Here is an 11780-nt window from a genome sequence, read left to right on the forward strand (position 1 = left end):
TTTGTTGCTATTTAGTGTTTTGGGAGAAAATAAAATCAATGGAGCCTTTTACCCTGCGGAGCCTTTAGCCCCATTGTACCCTACTAATTAACCTTGTTAAACATCTTAAAAAGAGCACATTTTACATACATCCAAAATCAGAAATGTCTCAAAGACATCTGCTGGATGTCCTTTGAAATATGAGAGGAAATGTCTTATAGACGTTTTGTAGATGAGCAAACAATCTAAAAAAATTACGTCTTCCAGATGTAAACATGTCCATCAAATAGACTTCTGGGTGATGTAGGTGTGCTATCAGGTTTGTAGTCTGATTAGTTAAAAGTAATTAAAGTATTAAAAGTAATAGCACACCTCTCCTCAACATGCTATTCAGTTTGAGGAATTAGTAGTGTCTCTACAAATGCACTAAAAAAACCAACCAAACAAACAAAATGATTAGCTGGCTCAACAACCATAACGTATGAGCTTCTACTCAGAAATGTACTGTACATATTCATAAAAATGTTTCTGAAAATCCAGTTAACACAAAATATAAATTTTAAGGTGAACTTAGAGTGATACATAAAGTAAATGAATAATTGTGAGTTCCTTAAACTTCTTTGGCTTAAAAGTCCATAAAGTTAAGGTTTTAAGTACTACTAAAACAATCAAGTACAGAACTGAGGTTGTGGGAAAGTCATGCAACAAATGAAAAACGTCAAACTGTTTAAAATATACTTTAATCCATTTCCACACTTAACAAAACTGATCAAATTACATTATTTAGATTCAAAATCATCATATCTTTAAATATTGCTTTGTGACTACTTAAATGTTTAAGTTAATTTGAAAAACACTGGCATACACTCAGCATATAAAAGGAGAGAAATTGATTTTTAAACAAACAAAACATCAAAAGACATTTAAACAAACCTTGAATGAATATTATAAGCACAAATACAGGCAGCTATGTGATTATTTGTCATTTGAATCATGCACACTCGATATCACAAGCACAATTAGTTTAGTCTTGTCCGTTGAATTAGCTTTAGGACTGGTTTGTTACGGTGTACTATTTGATTACATGTAGCATTTTTTGTACATGCCATAATGCTTCAAAATTATCAATGACAGTAATAACTTAGATCCAACTTACTCCTTTAAAAACGATTTCTGCTTAAACGGTAACTTAATTACTTAGATGAATAAATTTATTATAATGAATAATAATAAATGTTTGTTTGAAAATACAAATATTTCTCTTATTATAATAACACATGTTTGTTTTAATGTTGAATACTCTGAGGTATTATCATGTTTGTTGCGTAACGTTTTGACCTGTTCTATTCCATATTGAGGACAGTGTAAGTATGTGTGCCTCACTGCTGCCCTCTTCATTCAGGAGAAATAGTGCGCCTGCGCAGGCAGCTGCATGTCAGGCACTTGAGGATGCTCATGGTAATGTGCATAAGTGAGCCAAAGTTAAAGAGTAGATTGTAGAAGGTGTGCACTGAAAGTCCACCGGTCTCGTCTGCGTACTTCATGGCCACAATGGGTGTGTAAAGACTGTTGGTCAGATTCCGGAATCGGGGTCGACTGGATTCAATGACTTTCTTGGTACACTGGAATGGGGGCAATTTTGAAAAGGTCATTATAGCAACAGATTTAGGGTATTAAAGAAAATGCATTGAGATTTAGAGAGGTTTAAAGGGCAGGATTTTTATTTTTTTTGTAAGCAAATTCAAGCTTACAATGATTTTATTTGAATTACTCATAGCAAACATCTGAGCTACAAATGTACATGGTTCATATGGTTGCAGGCATGTAAAAGAGTGCTAAGAGTGGCAAAAGCTGACACATACTTTAGCAATGTCATCAGGGGTTTGCCCCATTGCCTCAAAGATATCGATGGAGGATGGCACGTACACATCCTTGAAGTATCTGACTGTGTCCGCATCTGCTCCAGGATATTCCATCTTGGCCACTTCTTCCATCATCTTTGTTTCAAACTCTGTATGCACTGGGCCGGGCTCAATCAGAGACATTCTGGGAGGAGAGCATAGAAGGAATGTTGCATTAGCACTAGAACCAATAAGAAGAACTATAAAGAAGGACCATTAAAAGCCTGTTTACACCAAGTCTGTTGTAACTAAATGATGTATAAAATATTCTATGGGCCATTTTCACAGACTGAAATGACGCATTTCCACCTTATTTACCAGCGTAAATATATAACATTATTCTTCTCTTTATTCCCCTGGCATTAATACATAAAAAACAACAACTATTAAACACTGCTGCGATAGGGTTTCAAATACATATGCTGAGAGAGTGACAGTAAATTTGGCATCTTTCTTCTGTCTGATATAATCCATCTCTGTATTTTTTAATCTTTCCAAAAGTCACGGAAATGTAATACTCTGTTTTGTTTTCTTTTGCTATTGGAGCAAACGCTATGTTTGCTAAGTTTGGTCTTTCATTTACCGTTATAGAAATTTACCCTGCTATAATTTACTTCCACGTTCCAAACTCAGAAATGTTAAAGGGTACATGAACACAGAACAAAACTATGGTTGACCCATTCTCTGAAAAAAGTTAGGATACCTGAATGAATTGTTCATCATCTGAAGAATTACCATATAAATCAAGATGGATGATCATAGTCAGTTATTTTAGACTATGTTTGAGGTAGTTCACCACTGTTGCCATGTCTGCTTATTATAAGCGATTTTGGCTTATTTTCCCAAAAATATAAGCAGTTGCATGCTTTTTTGTGGGGATTATTTCCACAATATATATGCATTTTAGGGTTTGTTGGTGGTTGATCCCCATAGCACAGTAAAGTATGACCGATCACTATTAGCATTTCAAATATCGCACTCTACACAAACATCATTAATCTCAGATTTTTCACAGAATTAGAGGGCCAGTTGTATATGTTAAATATTAGAAATATTTTTGAAACAGGATGTCATTTCTGAAAAGACATTATTTTACAGCAAATTGTTAAATCTATGCTTTTTTTTTTCTAGACAATGAAATTAAAAAATCCCCAGACTTAGGTGTGAATAGGCCTTAATAGTAAGACAGTGGATCACTTACTTCACATTAAACTTCAGCAGCTGCACAGCCATACTCTCACAAAAGCCCTCTATGGCAAACTTTGAGGCCGTGTAGACATCATTGAATACCACACCTGCAGATGAGTTAAATAAAGACACTCTAAGTGAGAACGTAATTGCTCTGCTGTGGCCCAAACCATGTGTGGCATATCTGGCCATCATAATGCTCTACAGCTAAGTGCTAACTCTGAATGGCTCTATTGTCCCTTGAGGTCACTCATACTGTCTGTCAACCATTCATCTATGTATCACAGAAGATTTCAGTGATCTCCAGTCTCAATCCTACCCTGCAGGCCCATTACGCTGCTCATGACGATAATGTGGCCAGCTCGCCTCTTCTTCATGTCTGGCATGACCTCTTTTATCATGCGCACAGTTCCGAAGAAGTTGGTCTCAAACACTTTCTTCATCTCATCGAGACTGATGCTCTCCACGGGGCCCAGCAAACCCACGCCTGCATTATTAACTGGAAAAACACAGAGATCATGAACTGTGAGAATGTCATGGGTGGTTACAAAGAACAGGCTTGACTGTTCCCTGAGGCACTAGGCTTTTATTGATTTAAAGGGCACACACTGGGCACACAAGCTGCTATTGTTTTCAATGAAGTGGAATGGTGAGCATATTTAATTCAATCAATATGAACAGGCATTTGCTTAAACTAGTCCATCATTCTCATGTCTCTGGTTGTCAGAAGTGTCATCTTTTGAATGATACTACACACGATGAACTGACCAGTGTTGCAGAAATTCTTCAGTATGAATGTTGGTGCCCCCTTAAACATTTTTCAACCCACTTGGGGTTGATTTGATGTGTTGCATAACATATATTGCAATGCATATATACTGTATGGTTTTTTTATACATTACACTGCTCCCACACGATTGGCTGATTAGATAATCGCATGAATAAGTAGGTGTACAGGTGTTCCTAATAAAGTACTCATTAAGTGTAGGTTTTTAATTTAAGTGAATATACAGCAATAGCTTAACTTTTACAATTAAATTAATATATAGATTGATTTTTAAGCTTTTAAAATTAATAGCCTTTTGTTACTGGTTTGTAGTGTAGCTAGCCACCACTGTAAACACTTTTTCAAAAGGGTTGCTTGACTGTATGTGAACTACTTAATGAGTAGCTTGTCGCTTGGCGAGTAGCTTCCCCTACACTGATAGTGAACCAACAGTAACATGCAAAGAGGGCTTTGTGCCTCTGCTGCACTATCTATAGGAGGTCAAAGGCATTCCACACTCACCGAGAATGTCAATGTGGCGGTCCTTGACACTGTCAATACACTGCTTGACTGATTCATCACTACACACATCCAAAGCCAGCAGAGTCAAGGTCTTTCCATACGCGTCACCTGCTGCTTCCACCAGCCGGTCCTTCTTTTTCAGGTCTCTCATAGTGGCAATGACTTAAAGACAGAGACAGAGAAACATGTTGTCATGAGCAATGCAACAGTAATTACACAACAATGCTAGGCTAATACATGCATGGAGAGGTTTAAGAAGCTTTGTCTGAAAATCACTGCAGGAGATAGTAGTTTGTAGATTGTAGTTTTTATAGCAGACCATTAATCATAATTTTATGGCTGTAGACAAACTTCAACTTCAGTGCCTTCAAAGTTACATCACAGTTCATTTCAACGAATATTCTCCGTTCAGCCGATTTTGCTTCTTTGACCGTGCTATTGTTTACCGAGACTTGATTTGTTTCTCAAATCCTCTCTGACTCTATAGATGAGGCTGAGGAACCTCAGCAGCAGATCAGAGTCTTTCATTCAGCAGATTACTGCAGTGTGCCAACAGACAGAATCCTGATCTGCCAGAGCCCAGCTGTTGTTGAAAAGTGCCAGCGATCATGATGACAGGAGAATAAATCTGTAAGGCGATGATGGGGGCACAGCTGCTAAGAAATCTGTATTCCTGTCTTCTCAGACTAGATTATGCATGTATTAATTTATAGGATAAACATGCATGGATTTGCTATACCTGATATGAGAAGAAATGAAACATTCAGGGGGGCCTGGGTAGCTCAGTGGTAAAGACACTGGCTACCACACCTGGAGTTCGCTAGTTCAAATCCAGGGCATGCTGAGTAACTCCAGCCAAGTCTCCTAAGCAACCAAATTGGCCCGGTTGCTAGGGAGGGTAGAGTCACACGGGGTAACCTCCTCGTGATCGCTATAAAGTGGTTCGCTCTTGGTGGGGCACGTGGTGAGTTGTGTGTGGATGCCGCGGTGGATGGCGTGAAGCCTCCACATGTGCTATATCTCTGTGGTAATGTGCTCAACAAGCCACGTGATAAAATGTGTGGATTGACGTTCTCAGACGCAGAGGCAACTGAGATTCAACCTCTGCCACGTCACTACGCCACCACAAGGACTTAGAGCATATTGGGAACTGGGCATTCCAAATTAGGAGAAAAAGAGGAGAAAATCATTGTGGCTAAATTGAGCCACAACAAAAACATTGTTTTTTTTTTTGTTTTTTTGTTTTTTTGCGAGAACAACCCTCTCGTTGTGAAAGCTGTTGTTTTAGAGTAAGATTTGGGGCAGATTAAACATTCTTGAATCAGCCACTCTTTCTTATAATTGGATTTTTTTTTTTTTTTGGCTTCTTTGAAGTTGGCATATATCACTGTTCCTCATTATAACCAGAACCGATGAAATGTTTAATCTCAGAGGATTTCTTTCTCTCTCAAAAAGCTTTGTGCTTGTTGCAATGCTCTTAGAAAGAGAACAAAGTTCAAACAGAATTCATTTCAAATGTGGATGGACAAGCATCTTTCCTATTTGAGTTGCATTTTAAATATACTTTTTTCTCATCTTTAATGATTCCTTACAGCATCCCTCTCTTGTAGAAAAGACACAGATGAATTTCATTGACATTAATGAGTCTCTGGATTTAGTTGAGTAGGAGATAACAAATGTACAATAGTTTTGCCCAGAGTCCAGATAAAGTCTTCAGACAACTCTCACTTTAGGGACCTTGTAGGTCTCAAACTTTGTCCCTCTCCCGACACTCATTTCAGTGTTTGAACTATGGGCGCATTAGACACGGCACTAAACCGGGGCAGCGGTCTACAATTCACAGCCATAAAGGGAGCTTTGTACTGGAGTAGTCACTTGAAAGAGAACTGGCAGTCTCTTTATGATCTCCGCCTGGCAAGCGATTTCCTCGCGGAGCCATGCTCTGCGCATTCACATGATAATCGCCCAATGAGGGCAAAAAAGCCTTTGGGTTCAAATAAAGAAAATTGAATGTACATTCTCACTGTTCATACGAACGGACGAGCTGATCTTTAAACATATAGCATGTTATGCAATGGAAGAAATGTCACTGCAACACCTATTAACTATGTGTGTAAACTTCTAGGGTCTAGTCTTTTTTGTTGGGTTTAAAATGTTTAAATATTTCAATTTTAAATTATTTAAATTTGACAGAACGTTCCATAGCCGTTTGAACGCTTAAGGAATTATGGGTCGTTAACACCGAACGCGTCTACGCGCTTAAAAAAAAAAAAGGTACGTAGAGCCACGAATTGCACAGAACGCAGGTGTCTCGAGACGCGTCTTTAACAGTTTACGCTCTTTTTATCTCGGTACGGCCTCTAAAAACGAGGAGCTCCTGCTATGTCCGTCTAACACTTGTTTACATAGGAAAACCATTGACAAAAAGAGCGCAATACGTTTTCGGTGTGAACGCCCCCCCTAAAACTGAAACGACTACACTACACACAAATATATGTGTAAAGTTTTAGAGCCTATACATTTAATGGGCTTTAGAATGTTCTAGCCCATTAAAAATGATCAGATATTTAAATTCGACAGAACGTTCCATAGCCGTTTGAGCGCTTAAGGAATTAGAACGCAAATGAGCGCGTTTACCATGGTAACGCTTCTGTTCGTCTCTGGCCAGCAGCACGGCGATCCGCAGTCCGATCCCAGAGGAACAACCGGTGATCAGCACAACTTTCTGCCCGCCGTCGCTCGCCATAGCAACTCCTGTGTCAGCCGCGAGCTGGATCAGCGGACTTTAAAAACTTAAATCGGATCATGCAACTCGGCGCCCATGTGAGCGGGTTATGCAGTCACATGTCAGGCAAAATGGTTTACTTAAAGAAGACGTAAATACGCATGCTTACTAACGTGTTCATAAGCGTTTACTGTACTGGTTTGAAAAACACAAACAGATTGCAAACGGACATGCGTTACTGAGTAAAGGGGAGATGTGTGTATATGTGTGGGGAGGGCGTGGAGGGGAGGAAAAAACAAATGAGCAAGTCTATTGAAACAAACACATAAACAGTAACACTTTGAATTAAATGGATCTTTTATAAATAAACGAAAAAGAACAGATTTGGGTATCAGAACTGTGCCTTAATCGACTGTTTGGTTTAGTGGATATAATGATGAAGTACTGACTTGACTGTACAACATAACCACTACTAAAACAGTATTTCTCATAATATATATATATATATATATATATATATATATATGTTCAACAGCTTTACTAGAATTGTTTCACTATTCTAGTGTTTTCAAATGGAAATAATAAAAGTGGTCAGTTCGCTTTTCCAGTTTTGGAGCAGTACTTGATGACAACTCGTTTGCTTTTTTAAATATATTTAATAATAATAATAATAATAATAATAATAATAATAATAATTATTATTATTATTATTATTTGCCTATCTATTGGCACATGACCATAATATTCATGCGCCCATGGGTAAGCAAGCAGGAATTCCATTAGTTTGTGCTGCCATCTTCTGGTAAATCTCAGGACAATACATAAAGCTTTTATATTTCAAAAGACGACTAGTGACAGAATCAAAGCCGTAACCATGTCTTGAACCATTTTGGGGGTGGAGGATCACGAATGTTAAAGTCACAAATGTAAACGTCTGCTTTGGTCCTTTAAAATAGTAAAGGCTCTGAATGCAATAATGCGATAAAGGCACAAAATTTTATAATTTTTGGTTTTAAAAGCTATTTTTTTTCACACAGAAGTTCACACAGTACACGACTATCACTCTGTCTAAATTGCTAGCAATTTGCCTGTTTTAGTAATCTATTCTTTATTTTTTGTGCTGTCTCAAAGAAAAGATGAATGTTATTTGAATTTCTTTTCATCATTGATTTATCTGTAAAATGACATGACTGTGTCAGTTGGCTAGCAAAAAGAAAACACAAAATGATTTACTGCCATCAAGTTGTCCACTCGTTGTGTATTTTCCCCCCAGTTGAGTCTTAACACAATCTTTTCCTCAAGAATCCTAATGCTGCTCTTTTCCATACAGAAACAGTTCATACTGAGCACTACTGTCAAGGTCCAAAGAAAAAAATAAATCATAATTAATATACCAAGAAATAGTCCATACAACACATAGCTGTTGTATGGCCTCAGAAAGCTTGGAGTAGAGTGCACAAAACTGTTATGATGTCTTTATGGACGGAATATAAAAAAATATACAAAATATGTTGTTTCATTCTTATATTCAAATAATATATATATATTAAGCAATATCACACGAGCAAGAGTGCGATATGGCCCTACATCAGCACTGCTGTGATTCGGCCGCAGTCCGAGTGCCGTAGGTAATCACAGCAGTGCTGGTTTAGGGTCATATAGCACGATTGCGAGTGTGATATTGCTTATATACAACAGTTCAATGAACGAGTACATTTAAAAAAATGCGAAAAAACTGAGTACGGTCATAAAAACGCATTTGTGCATGGAACTACTTTCTTATGCAACGGATCAGAATCTGCCGTTGCTGGTTCAAACCAAATGATGCGTCCAAGCCTCCGTTAGTAATTCAAAAATGTCACTTCAGAAATAGTAACACTGCTTGTGCTGTTTCTAACAAGTTATTGGATAAACAAGGATGGATGTGTGTGTGTGTGTGTGTGTGAGAGCGAGAGAGAGAGAGGGAGAGAGAGAGAGAGAGAGAGATGGAGCATGTGCGATCACCTGTTGCCACGCCAGCTTTCTGAAGATCAGCTTTCTCTGTGGAAAAATAGCCGTCCAAGCGGGGGTATTTCTCCCTATTTCGCGGTAGCCGGTGTGCAAGAGTCATTCACTACAGAAACCGCAATGTCCTCCGCCATTTTAAACACCACGTCCTCTCCAATGTGGAAACTCCAGTAAGAGGTTAGCGCCTTGAGTTGTGTAATTAATCAGTCTGTTGTGTCTCTCAGCTGTGATGAGCCGTGATGCTGAAGTTGTTCGTTTAAAGCCATTTAAAGCTATTTCCTATCTTTAGTAGTGTAGTAGTAATACAAGCGATCACAGAGCACTGTTGTATGTAAACACTGGCTGATGCGGTTTCACTTCACGTCACCTAACTGGCTCATATTACACACAAAAATTATCTTTTGCCATCACCTGCTGGCTAACATATGTAATGTAAAAAAAAAAATACATGTAAAAAGAGACACATACAGTAGTTCTTAACACATATGCACTGCTCTTACACTTTAGTTTAGAATGGCACGAACACAAGCGAAGTGATACACACAGTAAAGCGTCCGAGTGCTGATGGTGTGAAACCAACAGTGCTCATGGAACGTCTCTCGTCCAATCAGATTTGAGGACCGGAACTAACTGTTGTATATAATATATATATATACAGTTGAAGTCAGAAGTTTACATACACCTTAGCCAAATACATTTAAACTCAGTTTTTCACAATTCCTCACATTAATCGTAGAAAACATTCCCTGTCTTAGGTCAGTTAGGATCACTACTTTATTTTAATGTGAAATGTCAGAATAACAAAAGAGAAAATGATTTATTTCAGCTTTTATTTCAGGTTTGTAGGCCCTCCTTCCTCGCACATGCTTTTTCAGTTCTGCCCACAAATTTTATATCGGATTGAGATCAGGGCTTTGTGATGGCCACTCCAATACCTTGACTTTGTTGTCCTTAAGCCATTTTGCCACAACTTTGGAGGTATGCTTGGGGGTCATTGTCCATTTGGAAGACCCATTTGCGACCGAGCTTTAACTTCCTGGCTTGAGATGTTGCTTTAATATATCCACATAATTTTCCTTCCTCATGATGCCATCTATTTTGTGAAGTGCACCAGTCCCTCCTGCAGCAAAGCTCCCCCACAACATGATGCTGCCACACCATGCTTCACGGGTGGGATGGTGCTCTTCAGCTTGCAAGCCTCACCCTTTTTTTCCACCAAACATAACAGTGGTCATTATGGCCAAACAGTAAAATTTTTGTTTCATTAGACCAGAGGACATTTCTCCAAAAGTAAGATCTTTGTCCCCTTGTGCATTTGCAAACTGTAGTCTGGCTTTTTTGTGGCAGTTTTGCAGCAGTGTCTTCTTCCTTGCTGAGCAGCCTTTCAGGTTATGTCGATATAGGACTCGTTTTACTGTGGATATAGATATTTGTCTACCTGTTTCCTCCATCATCTTCACAAGGTCCTTTGCTGTTGTTCTGGGATTGATTTACACTTTTTGCACCAAACTACATTCATCTCTAGGAAACAGAATGTGTCTCCTTCCTGAGCGGTATGATGGCTGCGTGGTCCCATGGTGTTTATACTTGCGTACTATTGTTTATACAGATGAATGTGGTATCTTCAGGCATTTGGAAATTGCTCCCAAGGATGAACCAGACTTGTGGAGGTCCACAATTTATTTTTGAGGTCTTGGCTGATTTCTTTTGATTTTCCCATGATGTCAAGCAAAGATGCACTGAGTTTGAAGGTAGGCCTTAAAATACATCCACAGGTACACCTCCAATTCAGTACACCTCCTATCAGAAGCTAATTGGCTAATTGTCTAAAGGCTTGACATAATTTTCTGGAATTTTCCAAGCTGCTTAAAGGCACAGTTAACTTATGGGGCTATTTGACTGCACGGTACAGCTCGACTCGACTCGACTTTGCTCGTTTTTTGGGGGATTTCCACTGTGGATAGTACCTGGTACCTGATACTTTTTTTAGTACCACCTCGTTCGAGGTTCCATCGCTAAATGTGATGTCAAAACCCTGCAGATCAATGACTAGTCAGAGAGAATCGTCACTAACAGTGTCACTGAATTTGTGACACAGGACATCAACCCCGCTAGTTTTAAAATTAGCTACAGCGACAGCAATATCATTTGTTCATGCGACTTTTGAATTGTAAAATGAAATGGCTGTGCGCAAAACCACGCCGTGGTCAATAAACGAGGTGCAGACGTTCCTCTCGTTAGCGACGAATGAAACAACTTGAAACGAAAAAGTCTTTCAGGAAGTGTCTCAGCTGTTGGCCGCACACGTCTACCACCAGACCTACCAACAGTGTAGGGAAAAGTAACATTTTTTTTTAAAGTGACTACAGAACCATCAAGGACCACAACAGCCGGAGTGGTTAAAACAGAAGAAAGTGGAAGTGGTTCGACCAAATGGAAGCTATCTATGGCAATAGACCAGCGAGCAATGGGAGGGAGAGTGCCCTGGACTCAGCGTTGTTGGAGTCCACGATGGAGGGTGGTACGTTCTGTTACGTTAACTCTATATTCTGCTTGAAAGCTTCACTTTATTTAGTTAACCAGCTACTGGAAAGCTTGCTTCTAAAACAACCAGGCCAATTTAACTGTTACACTTGTGTAAAATCACCATACAAAACTGCTTTATGCAGCACAATGAGCTAGTAGCTTACAG

General features: G+C 38.9%; 1 protein-coding gene across 2 annotated transcripts; it reads right to left on the reverse strand.

Moving 5' to 3' along the window:
* Positions 1-700: 700 nt before the first annotated feature.
* LOC127450560 (retinol dehydrogenase 8-like) lies at positions 701-7308 on the reverse strand. 2 transcript variants are annotated; one of them, XM_051714787.1, is made up of 6 exons: positions 6994-7304; positions 4357-4518; positions 3388-3567; positions 3082-3175; positions 1842-2025; positions 701-1601 (listed from the first exon to the last, which is right to left on the reverse strand). In XM_051714787.1, exons 1-6 carry the CDS (start codon positions 7100-7102, stop codon positions 1374-1376), a joined length of 957 nt encoding a protein of 318 aa, XP_051570747.1. In that variant the 5' UTR covers positions 7103-7304; the 3' UTR covers positions 701-1373. The 2 variants fall into 2 exon arrangements, with proteins under 2 accessions (XP_051570747.1, XP_051570748.1); XM_051714788.1 differs by having other exon boundaries at positions 1409-1601; positions 1906-2025; positions 6994-7308.
* Between the last annotated feature and the right edge of the window lie 4472 nt (positions 7309-11780).

Source organism: Myxocyprinus asiaticus, chromosome 13, assembly GCF_019703515.2.
Source record: "Myxocyprinus asiaticus isolate MX2 ecotype Aquarium Trade chromosome 13, UBuf_Myxa_2, whole genome shotgun sequence".
NCBI classification, from domain to species: Eukaryota; Metazoa; Chordata; class Actinopteri; order Cypriniformes; family Catostomidae; genus Myxocyprinus; species Myxocyprinus asiaticus.